General features: G+C 39.3%; 2 protein-coding genes across 7 annotated transcripts in view; one reads left to right on the top strand and one right to left on the bottom strand.

The window, feature by feature from the left end:
- The first annotated feature begins 809 nt into the window (after nt 1-809).
- LOC144639168 (uncharacterized) overlaps nt 810-16,380 on the top strand; it is a 70,008-nt gene continuing 54,437 nt past the window's right edge. Inside the window, exons 1-5 of one of the 6 annotated variants that reach the window (XM_078498431.1) lie at nt 810-837; nt 4,544-5,114; nt 6,850-7,452; nt 7,965-8,187; nt 8,820-9,848. In XM_078498431.1, coding sequence (XP_078354557.1) covers nt 4,558-5,114; nt 6,850-7,452; nt 7,965-8,187; nt 8,820-9,197 — 1,761 coding nt within the window. In that variant the 5' untranslated portion in view covers nt 810-837; nt 4,544-4,557 and the 3' untranslated portion in view covers nt 9,198-9,848. Of the gene's footprint in view, nt 838-3,627; nt 3,954-4,236; nt 5,115-6,849; nt 7,453-7,964; nt 8,188-8,819; nt 9,849-13,304; nt 13,890-14,925; nt 15,529-15,969; nt 16,193-16,380 lie in introns of those variants that run through there. The other 5 variants (XM_078498430.1, XR_013568071.1, XM_078498428.1 and 2 more) reach the window with 5 other exon arrangements.
- On the bottom strand, nt 5,577-6,756 carry LOC144638944 (uncharacterized). The gene is made up of 2 exons (XM_078498222.1): nt 6,691-6,756; nt 5,577-6,128 (listed from the first exon to the last, which is right to left on the bottom strand). Exons 1-2 carry the CDS (start codon nt 6,754-6,756, stop codon nt 5,577-5,579), a joined length of 618 nt encoding a protein of 205 aa, XP_078354348.1.

Here is a 16,380-nt window from a genome sequence, read left to right on the forward strand (position 1 = left end):
GATGGCGGATGGCGGATGACGAATGGCGGATGGCGGATGGCGGATGGCAGATGGTGGATGGCGGATGATAAAAGGCGGATAAGAAAAGGCGAATGACAAAATGTGGATACCAAAAAAACATTGAAAAAAATAAAGAAAGAACTCTTTTAATATATCAATAACTTAATCAATTAAATAATTAAATTGATAAATTGATTAATAAATTGAGAAGTAAATATTAGCACATTCAGTCCTGGAGATGTCTTTCCTCTTGTCAGACATCTCCTGGACTGAATGTGCTAATATTTACTTCTCAATTTATTAATTAATTTATTAATTAAATTATTTAATTGATTAAGTTATTGATATATTAAAAAAGTTCTTTCCTTATTTTTTTTATTTTTTTTTTGGTATCCGCATTTTGTCATCCGCCTTTTCTTATCCGCCTTTTATCATCTGCCATCCGCCGCCATCCGGTCTTCATTTTACAGAGACCCTAAATGAAATTAGTTATGCGTACGTGACAACTTTATACAGTCAACTCTCGTTGTAGCGGACACGCTCGGGGCGTCGTTTAGTGTCCGTTATAGCGAGAGTCCGTAATAGCGGGAGTCATTTCCAGTCAAACCTTATTCGCCGGGGATCTGGATTTTGTCCGTATTGCGCCTTTGCTTTCGTGCTGCTCATATGCATGTTTGCGTGTGGTGATTGCTGGTCCGTTTTAGAGAGACTCTTGTGAGTTATTTCCTGTTTTCTCTCTATATAATATCACTGATAGTGAAACAGTGAAACGACCTAATTACTCAACGCAAATTTGAATGTAGCCTGCGTTGCAGACTGGTACACCACGGAAGAAAGGTGAGACACTCCTTTACTTTTTCTCGTATTGCTAGCTAGTAAAACGTTCGTTAAACTCCAAAACAACTGTCATATTTTCGCTATCTCACAATATAGAGGGTCTGAATGGGGTTAACTGACAAGCGACAAAGGGGCGAAAAATATTACCGACTACCGACAAAACGAGGAAAAAATTACCGATTAGCGACAACTAAATTCTAACCGACAACCGACATGGTCCGATGTTATACGGACGTTTGTATTCAGAAAGAACAGCATTTTGAAGTTATGTCTAGCTTAGGAAATGCCTAGTTCAGAAGTAACCACACCAATTCAAAATTTAGTCAATTATAAAGTTTCCTGTCACCTTTTCGAGCAGCAGCGGAGGTTCATTTGTAGAACAGTGGCTGGTAATCGAGGCCACATTGCGTCCCGCTGTTGTATTTTCACTGCGCGTTGGTTATTCCTGTGGTGACAGGCCATGAGCGGGATTGTTAAAGTGATTGTAAGGCAAGGAGGTTGCCATCGAGCGCCATGGTAGCCAGGTTCCGATGGAAAAAAAAGTCTCATAAAGGTGTTTTCAAGCTATAAAAACATTTAACGGAGTTTTTAGGGCTAAAGGGGCAGGCGCATTAATTTGGCATTGGCGGGTTCTCGCTGAAGTTATTTCGCCTGGCGAAAACGCTTACGGGAAAAATGCGAAAATTTGCAATTGTAACGGATGGGTAGTGGCTGCTTGAGCTTCCAAATTTAATATCGGATGAAAGCAGCAGTGAGCTCAACGTTGTGTGGAACGTTCTATTTATATTAGCCGTATTAGTTTTAGTGTACAGCGAACTTAACTGTTTCACATGTAGTTCTGTAGTAAAAACGCACGTTGCTTAAAAAAAAAACAGAGTTAACGAGGTTTAAGTGCAACCAAATAATGAATTATTACAACTTTTCATATCGTCTAGAGTTTAAAGTCTTAAAACTGCGTAAATTCAGGGCTTCAACAGGATTCGAACCCGTGACCTCCGCGATACCCGTGCGATGCTCTACCAACTGAGCTATTAAAGCAATTTCTTTGGAGTTTTTTCTACCTTTGAAATTACCGTTGTACATCAGAAAAATGACTTAAAACGCTGTGACATTTAAACGTAAAATTATGCCTCGCAGAGAAGCCTTTTTAACTTTAATAATATATGTTACAGAATCTTACTGGGAATGGCGCATCTTAATAAGATGGCCAAGTGTGACATTCCTAATCTCTCCCTTTGTCCTAATCATCCTTTTAATATTGGTTTATTAGTGCTCCTTTGGAGTTTTTACCAAAAAGCTAGACGATCATTTTAAGGTTTTCTTTACTTTGAAAGTAATTTGCACAAGGGAAAAATAGCATAAAAACTCGTGTCATTGTTCCTTAATCGAATCAAGGCCCCTTGAAATTAATACGACTTTCAAGTTCTTTTCGAATTACTCCTGTGTTTACGTAAGTAAAGAAATCAGAGCAAAACAATATATAAATGTTCTGTAATTCATTCACATCCGATATCGTTAACCGACTACCTTTAATCATCCACACGATATAATTGCATAAGCTGCACCGAGTACAATTTAGTTCTTTAAAGAGTGTAATTTTTTTTGGAAAAGACCGATAAAGTTGTGGTTTTGGACGCTCGGCTGAAATTCGTATTTTTGTAAAAAGTGCTGCATGATGTATTTTTGTTAAAAATAAATGCCACAGAGTTGGATGCCAAGAAACAATATAAAACATATTCAAAGTAAGAGTGGGTGACGAAAGGTTATCTCTTATCTAATAAACCAATAAAGGTGTGCCCTGTATTAAAGTGTTTTTGTTTTCTAAAATTTGTGTAATAGGGGTTTGACTTTTTGACCTGGTAAAATATATTTTGTTAATACAGTCGAAGCTCCCATAAGCGGACACCCTCGGGACGCGAAAAAAGTGTCCGCAACTGGAGCTGGCCGCTTACGAGAATGGTTCTTGTAAGCGGCCACTAGAGGTGTAGGGATAGATGGCCGCTTACGGGAGCTTGCCCAGCTAACGTAATGGTAATATGCATGTTTGTGGTGTTTCGAAATGTAACCGGACGTGGATGACGACAAAACAAACACTGAAATATGGTACTGTAATTACAGTAAAATCATTGTGACGAACGGCGATGTGAAGTTGATTGATTAATACAAAATGCAGAGGTTTTTTATATGATTTTCTTTGCGGTGTCCGCTTACGGGAGCTTAAAAACAAAGAAAAAGTCTAAGTCGTAATCTCGGAAAGTGTCCGCGGCCGCTTACGGCAATGTCCGCTTACGAGAAAGTAAAAATACAGAGTTTGTATGGGAGTAAAAACGGGGTTTCTAACAAGGTGGCCGTAAGTAGAGCTGTCCGCTTACGAGAGTGTCCGTTAAGAGAGCTTCGACTGTATTGGACAAAGGTAAAACAGCTAAATTAAGCAACATATTTTGAAGGTCAAGTTGGAATAAATATAGTTGAGATTTGAAAACGTTAGGTTTGATAGTACACGCACACACACACACATCTAAATATACCGTGATTCATCCCTCCCTCCCTCTCTCGCGATTACTTGTTCAGGTGTCCCTCCCTCCCTCCCTCCCTCCCTCCCTCCCTCCCTCCCTCCCTCCCTCCCTCCCTCCCTCACGATTACTTGTTCAGGTGTCCGAATGGCGCGATGGCTATGGTTTCATAAAAACTGAGCGTCAATATATATAATTGCCCAGAAACATGCCATTTAAACACAACAAATGGCAAAATCAAGCAGAGGTCTTTCAAAAGGTTATTTAAGTACTAAATACAATGGGGCCGATTTGCTTTATACAAACCTAAGTTACCGGCAAATGAGATGGAAAATCAGCGCGAAGTCGCGCGCTTGTTTTAGAGCTCATAAGTTTGCAGTTTTTCCACTTACAGGCTATGTCATTTCCATGGGAAAATTATTTAGGGAAATAACATGCTAATATGAAGTTCATAGAAGAATTTAATATTGCCATAGTAACTGGTTTAGTTATTCCCTGCTTCTTGAATTCTCTTAGTTATTGTATAATGTGCTAAGGAAAACTGGGATAAGCTCCTGCTTGATGGTCCACGGCATAGGCCTGCCTGAATGCAGACTTTATCTTGTAAGAAGACACCTTGTCACTTTTTAAAATGACTTATGCGGAAAACTTTTTCGCATTTTCGTTTTGACCTCTAAATCAACGAGAGAAAAAAACGATTGATAATCAAAGTAGGAAAAAGACACAACCTTATCTCCAGCTGCGAACTGAAACAAATTAAATCAAATTCTGATACCTTTTTTTATCTAACAAATTTAAAAAATTGTTTTTTGGTTAAAAGGTTTACAATTATCGGCTTTTGATTGCCAGTCTGCAGTCTTTGACAAAATAATGAATAAAAAAAGCGCACATGGAAATATCTACAGTAAAAAGTATGAGGTGGAAAAAATTACAATAAAAACAATAAAAATACTTTTGGGAGAGTAAAATGCTAATACGAAGTTCATAAAAGAATTGACTATTGCCTTAGTAATTGTTTTAGTTATTGTCTTCTTCGCTTACAATCGCGGAATGCCAAGATTCTAGTGTTTTTCTTAATTACGTAAAAATTTCCCTTGACAATCACACGTACAGTGTTAAAGACAATAGGATGGTCGTTTAACTATGCGTTGGTGGCGATGTTTGAATTTAAAGAATATACTTTTTTTGTTCAGGATAGTCAGTCATAATGGATGAAGTACAGATCAATGGTCTTCGAGTCCGCACCGAAGTAGGTTTCAGTCCTCATGAACTGGGAAAACTTCAAGAACTTAACATCACCATACATCTGAGAACATCAATCAAGAAAGCCGGCGAGTCAGATCGTGTGGAAGATACGATCAACTACAAGACCATCACAAAAGAGGTTCTATTTCACGTCGAGAACAAGAAGTACAACCTTATTGAAGCAGTTGCAACCGATGTAGCGCGTATCTGTGTGGTTCGCCATGGTGTGCCTTCGGTAAAAGTGATTGTCTCCAAACCAAACGCCTTACGCTTCTCTAATAGTTCATCTGTAAACATTGGGCGACGCTGGGAAGATTTTGATTGGTATGAAGCTCATATATCGATTGGATCGAACATTCAGCCTCAGACGAATTTGCCACTGGCCATTAACTTGCTAAAAGAAAAAACGGAGCTAGTCAAGTTGTCTCAAGCGTTTAAGACCACACCCGTGGGGTTTAAAGAACAAGAAGAATTCGTCAATATGGCGGCTGTGGTGAGGACCAAACTCGATCTAGCAGGGTAAGAAATAATAATGATTAAAAGACTTAAATATATTACCTTGTCCGTAATCGAAAGTTTTTCGTAACAAGTTAACAAAATCCACACGGAAATGTAGAAAAATATTTTCTAAATGTCGACTTTTGGTATTGCCTCTACCCTCAGGCCTGGGGCGATGTAGCAGCTTACGCAAGGTCTCACACGAATGGTTTGGCCGAAAGAACAATAGCAACTGCTACACTAGAGGACCTTAGTTTAGAATTATAAGCTTACGGGAGCTGCTAAACTATACTGTCAGGCTTTACAAAGTGTCTAATAATAATAATAATCTTTTATTAGGAAGCCTTCATTCACTATACAGTGGTTTTCAGAAAGGTCCTAACTAAGATTAAAAATACTTAATAAGACTATATACAATAAAACGAAAAATACCTAAGAATTAAAAACTATTATTAAAAACTAACTTGAATACAAAAGAAAGAATTAACTAAAAAACCTACTTAGAACGCTACTCTTAAAAGTTACAAAATCAAGTGCATTTCTAGTGTCTCTGTCAAGGTTATTCCAGTCTTTCAGAGAGTGATAACACACTCTCTGCTTTCCCCAATTTTTGGTTACATGAGGTTGCCTAAGCATGTCTTTATTCCTTGTGTTATAGCTATGAATGTCCCTGTTAGCTAGTAACTCCATAGAGTGATCCATAAGGCCATTTATACACTTATAAACATATATACAGCGATGATAAAATCTACGTTGTTCTAGGTTAAGCCACTTTAAAGCTACGAGGGCATCAGAAGCTGACGAATAAAGTGGTCTGTCCAGGATGATTTTCGCGGCTTTGTTTTGTAAAACCTGTAGGTCATTCATAAGCTCCACATTGTTCTTGTCGCCCCACACAAGATCAGCATAATCAAAAATTAGTAAAACAGGGCTGTTGTAGAAAAGTAGGCGAGCGGTGAAAGGTAACAAATGTTTGATCCTACGTAAAAGACCAAGTCGCTGATTTACTTTAGAAATTACATACTCTACTCTACTCTACTCTAGTCTCAATGGGGTTAGTTAGGCGCCAGCTCTAACAGCCAAAAATTTTCTGTCGCTTTTAGGCGTAAACATTGAAAGAGCTTTGGTGTTAGCCGCAAAAACTCTAACCACTAAAACGAAGGTCTCAAGATGTCTTGTAAAGACTTTTTTGTCTTGGTAGAAAGGCCGATAAAACTGGCAGTGTTGAAAGTGTCTGCCGAATGTGTCATGGCACGAGATTACAGACGGTAAACAGCTCTGCATGGCGTTGCTCTGTATCTCTCTGGTCCTAATACCTCAAATATGTTTTCAGCTTTTTAAAACAATGAAAATTAATTTTAACACTTCTGTTAGCCGTAACAGAAAGGAATTAACCGTTTGCCGTAAAAAAGCCAAAATATTTACCATTAACGCGTAAATGCATGAAATGCCACAAACCCTATTAAGACCCTCTTTGCATCATTTACGATGCCTTCGTTCTAAGCCTACTGCAAACTGAACCTTTACGGGATTTCGAGTTAGTTCAGCGTTTAAACTAAGCGTGGTTCCTCTTTGTTAAAACATAAACCACTTATACGATGAATGGTTGGCGTGGTGACAGTGCTGAGGAGTAACGCAAAGTGTAACAAATGTCCACGAACATTTTGTAAAGCCATGAATTAACAGAATCAGTTTGACTTTGGGAGTCATGGCTTTGGTAGAAAACCAATTAATTAACCTTTTCACTTGTTTTCAGGTTAAAACAAGTCCTGACTCAATTGGAACATAAACTTGGACGGGTCCGAAACCCAAACAACAAGAATGCTCCCAGGACAATTGACCTGGACATTTCGTTCTGGGGTAACATGACGTGTGAATACAAACTGGACGACGGCTGTGCAGTAAAATCGTGGTCAATCCCTGATCCAGACACGTGCAAGCATGCTCACGTGATCATACCACTAGCTGACGTCACACCGGAGTTCATTCATCCATCGGCGAAAAAAACTTTAAAGGTGATCGCGACGGAAGTGTGTGGTAAAACCGACTTCTGGTCTTTCTTTCCTGTCAGTCAAGTGTGTTTAGCCAATGAAATTCGCTCAAATGGAGTAGAAAACGGCATGATACTTCCAGGAGCTTTGAAGAGTAAAGGTTCTACCGTCAAGATTCCGTTCGCTCACGTGACGCATTTAAATGGGTGTTCTGAGCAGGCCTATAGCCCAGTTGCTCTAATAACGGGTGCAGCAAAGCGGCTCGGTGCCTGTATTGCCAAACGATTGCATGAAACAGGATACAATGTATTGGTGCATTACAACACATCTGTCACAGAGGCTACGGATCTTGTAAAGCAAATGAATAGGTAACAAATTTTCTTTTGCGCTTTTTAAATGATAACACAGACTTTCATCAAGTTTTAAAATTAATTTCGAGAAGGACCGGTACAAGCATATGCCCGTAATTCATTTGCATGCATAACACTTTAATCGCATCATTTTGAGGCAAGACAAAATGTGATTTACATTCTCGACTCACAAATAACAGAACTCGAAGCTTGCGTAGTGTTTTGCTTAAAAGGATCACGACTTCCGGAGAGTGATTTTGCCATTCGTATATTACCTTCAAGTTACAGCAGCTCTGTCAAGTATTGTGTATGTTGAAAAATTAAGCCTATAGTTTTCAAGTTTGTCACTTGCAATCCGTCACAATAATGAACATCCTTAGAAAAGTTTTATTTGAGGTTTCCTTTTATTTGAACGAAACTGTAAGTCACATAAAATTAACTGCCTTACTGGCTATAACGCAAACAAAAGACGAGAAAAGAAAAGCTATACTAAGCTGAATTTTATTTTATCTTCCAATTATATATTGCAGTGTACGTTCGAATTCAGCTCGACAAATCCAAGGAGACCTGAAACACGACACCCAGAAAACCTCACAGAGGATCATTGACGAGTCGTTGAAGGCCTGGGGACGACTGGACCTGTTAGTAAACAACGCGTCTCAGTTCCAGCCAACAGAAGTTGGAAAAATAACACAAGAGGATTGGAATGGACTCATGGAAACAAACTTAAGCGCTCCATTCTTTCTGTCACAGGTAAATCCTCACAATTTATTTTGGTATAACGTAATAAGAAAATAATTAAAAAAAGGTTTCCTTTGATCTTTATCTCTTTCGAAAAAAAAATGTAATTCAGCAGTACGAGCTTTTGAGCTAATTGATCAGTGCTTCTTAATTTGTTCCGTAGAGTTAATATTTACTCTAATTTTAAGCCGTGAAAAGTCCCTGTTTTTTCTGGTTCGGTGATTGATCCGCCATGATGAATGTCGTTACGAGCGAAACTGAGAAGGGCAGTGGTCAAAATTCCAATAGGCCATTTCCGAGTTACCCTTTCCCTCTGTTTCAAAACGAGTCTACGTGCGAAATCATTCATATGAAAATGAGTTTTACCTACAGTACAGGTCCATTTTCATGCAAAACAGACACATTTTCATTTGAATGGTTTCGCACGTAGACTCGTTTTGAAAGAGAGGCAAATGGTAACTCGCAAATGGCCTATTCTCCACAAGATGTCGGCTCAACGATCGAACACGGCGAGGCTGGAAGAAGTTAACTTGACTGTTGACTGTTTAAACTGAATTCCTCTTTAAGTTTCTTTATCAGATTGTTACTAGCCGCAATTTAAACATCATTTTAGTGACAAATTATTTTTTTACCGTATTTCTTAGGCTGCCTTTCAAAGCTTGAAGTCTTCATGTGGATGTATCATAAACCTGGTGGATATCCACGCTGACCGACCGCTGGACAATCACTCAGTGTATTGCATTTCAAAGGCGGGACTACGCATGTGCACCATGGCGCTTGCCAAGGAATTCGCGCCTTTTGTCAGAGTCAACGGCGTGAGCCCGGGCGCTATCTTGTGGCCCGAGCAGACGGCGGGCGTAACCTTGGAAACTAAAAAGGCAGAAATTCTCAAAAAGATTCCTTTGAGTCGAAGGGGTGAGCCTGGTGACATCGTTGAGGCAGTGCAGTTCCTTGCTTGCTCGTCTGGGTACATAACTGGGCAAGTGATAAATGTCGATGGAGGCAGATCGTTGAATCAGTAGTGCAAACTTATTAGAGGATTAAATTTAGTTTAGAAACAAATAAGGTCAGAGCCATGTATTATCTGGCCTTAGTCATCCGAGTTGCAGAAGTTGGCTTTAAAGAAAAAGAATTTCAAAGCGAAACTTCCATACAGTTAGTCATGTTTCTAACTAGATTTTGAACACTATAACAGTTAGTTTAGTAATATAGTTTAGACCTCGCTTTCGTGGAGTAAAGACAAGCGAGCAGACTGGGCCGAGTCCATTTCTTATATTTCTTATTCATTTTATTTCATCACGCTTCATTTCATTTCGGCAAAATACAATAAGCATGCATAAGATATTTTACTTAAGAAAAGCCAGATTACAAATAGATTGTCTATAGATAGACCAAGTATCTATGAACAACGAAAAATCTTAAATGTTAATTAGGATACTTTTTTTTCTAATTGGGACTCTGTAAGTGTGAAAATGAAAAACAAGTTTACTTTAGTCTGGTTTATTTTCGTATTATACGAGTGATTAACAAAATTAAACGACTGCACAGCTTGTTACCAATTCTCATGTGTATAATACATTCGAGAAAGAAAACAAAGCGAAGCCTGCTCAAATTATAATTTAAGTAAAGAGCTTACTGTGAATCAAGATGCTTTCAGAATAAAAATAGAATGCCAACAAGTGTGCAGTGTTGGATCCAGGTGTCATTATTTAATTAATTCCCGATTTTGGACTCCAAGACGGAATTAAGAACACTTTTAAAAAAACGTACGAGACTTCGTACTTGACCCGTGGCAAAGGCTTCCACGATTTCGAGATCAGATCAAAAGGTTACAAGACCCAAGGCGTTCTGGGTACCGCTCGCTAACCCTAATACTCCAGCACTGAAATCTTTGTTGTTGCGCGAGCCATTAATAGATCACTGACTCGAAAAGTTCCTCCCTCGGGCTAGATCATTTAATTAAAATTCCGCTTCAAAACAAAAGACGAGACAATAAAATTTCGTGTTTTATTTGCCTTTTATTTACCTTCTTATCTAATATGAGGGCCCCCTGTGGTTCACCGCCCAAATAGATATACCCTCTGTCCATTTCACCTAACTACTCCAGCACAGTTGAAGTTTTGATTGACTGCGCTTGGCGCGGAGTCCAGCGATCTGCAGTGAGTTAAGAAGGTGTGTTGAAGTTAAAAATACATCACGTCATGCATGTCTGGTAAGATTGTTAATTTTAACAGCCTGGAGGGATATATTGGCGATCTTAAAGCGCTCTAAGCTGGATAAATGTTAGACTTGCTCCAAGTCGCTCCTTTCGTGTCGATAGAGTTACTTGAGTAAGCTTGCTTTGAAATCGCACGCGAGTGACCGCGCGGAATTCATTTGTCCGTGCGTTGAGGAATGGCTCGGAACGAGCGACTTGTGTCACTTGCAGAAAATCGATTCTGGCTGACGTTTTTTGCCGCGAAAAATCGCATCATTTCGTGTGCATTGAGTTGTTTTCTTTCACCGTGTTGACGACAGTTTCGTGCGCCGCGTGTGTGCAGTTGACGTGCGCCATGGCGTGTGTTAAATTGCGATTTTCTTAACTTTTTTGTGGGAAATCATGCTCATGGTTTTTAATGGCTTTCTCATTTCTGTAAGATTGAAAAGGGACAGGAACAAAAGAAGGTATTTGTGTTGTTTGTTCAAACACTGGTTTAACTGCTGATGTGAAAAGGAAACAAGTCTGCTAAAGAGGTAAAAATGCCCGGGGGGGGGGGGGGGGCACCCTGTATATTTTTGGGTGGGGGTGTGCCGCTGGGAATTTGAAGACCTTACCCTATACTAGACCATTTTCAGCTGATTTTTGCAACCCTATACTAGACTAGACACCGAAAATCCCTACCCTATCCCAGACTTGCATTTTTTTTGACAGATTTTGGGCCTGTGAAGAAAGTCAACTAAAGGTAAAGATAGAGGGAATATAAGCGCTGATCTTATACTGTCGTTAGCCGAGAGTTTTTAAGCGGAACAGAAAAACAATTCGGCACCGTAGGTATCAACAGGTGGGGAGTTTCCCCCAGCACAAAACAAATGTGCGAGCGAGTGAGAAAGAGGAACATTGTTGAAAAAGTGAAGGAAATAAAAATAAACTAAAATATTAATCGTGACAAATACGCCTACACTGAAACATGTTTAAACATGTTTAACATCGAGGTAAGTAAAAAAAAGAGTAAACTTGACTAGTGTAGTGATATGTAAAAAGAGTTAACTAGTGTCAATTTGGCGGAAAAAGCGTTTCGCTAAGTGATGAAGGCAAGTTCACGAAATAGGAAGGTGACCTCATGATTTCATAATCGCAGAAAGGGACAATTCAATCTGTGTTTAATATCCCAAAGCAACTAAACTGAACCAAAATGTTTCTAACAAAGGGTTGAAGAGAGCTTTCTGAGAAACCTTGTGCCAATAGTATTTCAGCTGGTGTAGACTCATTTCCAAGATGGCGGACGCACTGAAGAACTAAATCTTCCCTCGGTGTGTCCGCCATCTTGGATATGAACTCCTAAATTTACCGAAGGACTTAGTAGCTTTCTGGGAAACATTTTTTCAGTATTTCACTGACAACTTGAACCAGGCCATTTGCAATCTCGCCCAGGCTTATTCGTAGTTGTACTGAGTTCCGTACTTCTACTCGGATGTAAAGGCCTTTACTTTCTAATTCATTCGGGGGACAATGGGTGAAGAGCCACTCTGTGGAAATGCCACTGCGAATTCCAACTTCACTGTTATTTTTGTATTAATTATAACAAAAATCAGCTCAATCAATCAGCTCATTCTTTTTTAATGCTTTCAATCTCGCCACGTTCTAGGTTTTCCACTGGCCGAATTATTATTTTTTTCAAATATTACATGTTTCTAAAAACTTGGTTGTGCGTTAGTTGGCCTAGAAATTAAAGAGTGATATAACTCACCACCGAGGCCATTGTTGTAAGAAGTTGATTGTGTTTCTCATCTTTTTAGTCACTTTTAATTAATCAGTCGCCAGACTCCCTCCAATTTCGGCTGTGCTGGGGCTGGTGGCAAAACGTCATCCAGGGTCTAGATCGATTTCAGTCCTTGAAACGTTAGGGCAAAGTGAAAAGAAAGTGACATATGAGACATGAGACATAAGATGTGTATGGATGGTCAAATTGAGTATAGGTCAGTAGCAAAAGCGACAACAACAACAACAACAACAACAACAACAACAACAACAAACAACAATGTTGCGCGACAAGGTGAAAGAAAATGTTTCCTGTATTTCTGGACGAACGACACGAACCTCGTGATCGCCGCCAAGATTTAAAGGTGGATAAAACCAATGTTAGCACCAATAGAGCTTGAATTCTTCGGCCTCTAACACTGTTAAAAGTTTCACCTCATTTCTTAATTTTCTACAACGGTTTGCCGCACGAAATAAAAAATAAGAAGGATAACTAGACGCAGCTTTTGCCTGTCAACGATGTTTACATTTAACGGATCAACAATAAGGGCTGTAGAGAACTACATTTAATTCTGACGTTATCCTAAGGCTGATCAGAACTTTAACTGTGGTTAACTGTGTTGGTGTGACCGCAAAGTCGACCGGAAGCACGAACTTCAGTGAAGTATGACGTAATGTAACTTGAGACTTACCAGAGTTAAACTATAGTTACGCCGTAGATGTGACCAGAGTCAATATAAGATATAAACGTGCAACTACTCATTCCTATCTGAACTGATTTTTTAAGACTACTGGGTGCTTGTAAAATTTATACCACGTAGCAGAGTATTTTGTGACGAACTTCGATATCGAACAATCTCTCGATTGTTTGATACATATCTTCTCAATCGAAACAAAAACTAAAACATGTGCGTACGTGACAGCCTCGTATTGTGCCTTACCTTCGCTTCCGTGCTACTGAGTGATTGCTCGTGTTTGTTAGAGAGACTCGTGTGAGTTTTTTCCTGTTTTTTCTCTTTATATAATATCACTCAGAAATGTTATATAGAGAAACAGTAAAAAGATCTAACACTCCACACAAACTCTAGTAGTGCACCACAGAAGTAAGGTGAGACACCTGTACTATGCGTGAGTGGTGATGTATGAACCTAAAAACATATTCTTTTTTTTTCTGTTCAGAATAGTTAATAACAATGGATGAAGTTGAGATAAATGGTCTTCGAGTCCGCACCGAAGTAGGTTTCAGTCCCCATGAGCTGGGAAAACTTCAAGAACTAAACATCACCATACATCTGAGAACAACCATCAAGAAAGCCGGCGAGACAGATCGTGTGGAAGATACGATTAACTACAAGACCATCACAAAAGAAGTTCTCTTTCACGTCGAGAACAAGAAGTACAACCTTATTGAAGCAGTAGCAACCGATGTAGCGCGTATTTGCGTGGTTCGCCATGGTATACCTTCGGTAAAAGTGATTGTTTCAAAACCAAACGCCTTACGCTTTTCTGATAGTTCATCTGTAAACATTGAACGACGCTGGGAAGATTTTGATTGGCATGAAGCTCATATATCGATTGGATCGAACATTCAACCTCAGAAGAATTTGCCACTGGCCATTAGCTTACTAAAGGAGAAGACGGACCTTATGAAGTTGTCTCAAGCGTTTAGGACCACACCGGTGGGCTTCGACTACAAAGAACAGGGCGATTTCGTCAATATGGCGGCTGTGGTGAGGACCAAACTCGATCCAGCAGGGTAGGAAATAAAAATATAGATTTAAAGATTTGAATATAAGTTTATAATCTGGATCTGAATCGTCACACACTACTGTTTCATCCATAGACTTAAAGTAAGAACCACCTTGTACAGCATAATAAACAGTACCACTTGAAAGTACTGCTTAATAGCTTTCATTTAAATGGTCACACATTAGGGTTTCATCCATAGACTTAACGTTAGAACCTCCTTGTACAGCATAATAAACAGCACTACACGCCAAGAACTGCTCAATAGCTTTCATTTGAATGGTTATCCACGGACTAAAAGTTAAAATCACCTTGTGTAGCATAATAAACAGCCCGCATCCATATTGCTCAGTAACTCATTTGAATGCTGTCCCACACCACAGTATCACTCTTAAAATGTTGAAGTTAGAAGAGGGTCTGAATTGGGGTACCTCGATAACACTAAACACTTAAGTTTTTGGCTCTGTAACATGAAACAGTAAAATTTTAGGCATTTTAACACTAACAGTAAAAATTCACTGCAACAGCAAAATTTTATCCAGAAAGAAACAAAAACGGCTCCAAAAAGGCCAGTATTATTTTGTTTAATATATGAAGAAGTTTTCAGCCATTTTCCGACGATTTCCGATCAGTTTGGAGGATTTCCAAAGACAAACGAATATTCCCAAAGACTGCCGAAGATTTTCGAAGACTACCGAAGATGTCCGAAAACTACCGAAGATTTCCAAGGGGAAATCCGAAAATTTTCTCTAAGTTCATGTGTGACTTTATCCAGTTTTGGAAGAGCAGATAAAAATTTACAATGCTAAATTTTTTCACGTAAAACCCTCCAAACACTTAACAGTATTTTCTCCGGAAACAGAAAACTTTAAAAAATTGGCCAATGTAACAGCAAACACTAAAATTTATGGGCAAATAACACTTAACACTAAGCCCCATTCAGACCCTCTTAGAACCATCTTGTACAACATTAGTCTGACTTTGGGAGTCATGACTTTAATTTGTATGTATTTAAACCAATTTTCTAACCATACACCTGTTTTCAGATTAAAGCAAGTCCTTACTCAAGTGGAACACAAACTTGGACGGGTTCGAGACCTAAACAACAAAAACGGTCTCATTCCAATTGACCTGGACATTTCGTTTTGGGGTAACATGACGTGTGAATACAAACTGAACGACGGCTGTGCAGTAAAATCGTGGTCAATCCCTGATCCAGACACGTGCACGCATGCGCACGTGATCATACCTCTAGCTGACGTCACACCGGAGTTCATTCACCCATCGGCGAAAAAAACGTTAAAGGTGATCGCGACGGAAGTGTGTGGTAAAGATGACTTCCGGTCTTTCTTTCCTGTCAGTCAAGTGTGTTTAGCCAATGAAATTCATTCAAATGAAGTAGAAAACGGCATGATACTTCCGGGAGTTTTGAAAAGTAAAGATCTTATCGTCAAGAAACCGTTCGCTCACATGGTACATTTAAATGGGTGTTCTGAGCAGGCCTCTAGTCCAGTTGCTTTGGTAACGGGCGCGGCAAGGCGAATTGGGGCTAGTATTGCCAAACGATTGCATGAAGCAGGATATAATGTATTGGTTCATTACAACACATCTGTCATAGAGGCTACGGAACTTGTAAAGCAAATGAATAGGTAACTACTTTTCTTTTACAACTTTGTACCAGTAAACCAAACCTTTATAATTTCGAAAAGTACCGGTTCAAGCCTAAGCCCTTAGTTCATTTGCTACTATACCATGCCATAGGCCCCATAAAGCATTTGGCTTGCTGCCTTACTGGTTTTAACGAAAACAGGGGCAAGTAAACGAAAGCTATACTGAGGGTCCTAAAGGGGTAAATGTGGTGGACGAAGGAGGAGGGGGGGGGGGGGGGGGGGGGTGGAGTTGATCAAATTCCATTTCCCACCCTCGTTCTCGTTTTGCCCAAGGTCCAGTTCCATTCCCAGTTTTTTGTTTTTGTTTCTTATCCCAGTTACCCAAATTCCTCTTTCCAAGTGAAACTAGGCAAATCTCAGTTCCCATTCAGATCAGGCCCCTATGTACTAAGCTAAATATTCCTTTGTACATTATTGCAGTGTACGTTTAAATTCAGCCCGGCAAATCCAAGGAGACTTGAAACACGACACCCGGAAAACTTCAGAGAGGATTATCGAAGAATCGTTGGAGGCCTGGGGACGACTGGACCTGTTAGTAAACAATGCGTCTCAGTTCCATTCAACAGATGTTGGAAAAATAACACAAGAAGATTGGAATGGACTCTTGGACGCAAACTTAAGTGCTCCATTCTTCTTGTCACAGGTACAGTTACGCATTCCTTTGTTACAATTTTGGTTTTTTCTTTGACTAATTTCAGTTTTTGGTTAACAAAATAAAATAAAAAAATAATAGTTTTCTTCGATCTTCAATCAACCTCTTTGGAAAGACATTTGCAATTCATTATTGAACTCAAGATCAACGGATCGGTATGTTTTGGTTTAAGAACTATT

This window comes from Oculina patagonica, chromosome 14 (assembly GCF_052425735.1).
Source record: "Oculina patagonica isolate OP01 chromosome 14, crgOcupat, whole genome shotgun sequence".
Taxonomy (NCBI): Eukaryota; Metazoa; Cnidaria; class Anthozoa; order Scleractinia; family Oculinidae; genus Oculina; species Oculina patagonica.

Coding starts and splice junctions, on each gene's coding strand:
- LOC144638944 (XM_078498222.1), bottom strand. CDS start 6,756: ATGTTCGTGGACATTTGTTACACTTTGCGTTACTCCTCAGCACTGTCA. Junction 6,129..6,690: donor CACCACGCCAACCATTCATC/GTATAAGTGGTT, acceptor AGACTAGAGTAG/AGTAGAGTAGAGTATGTAAT.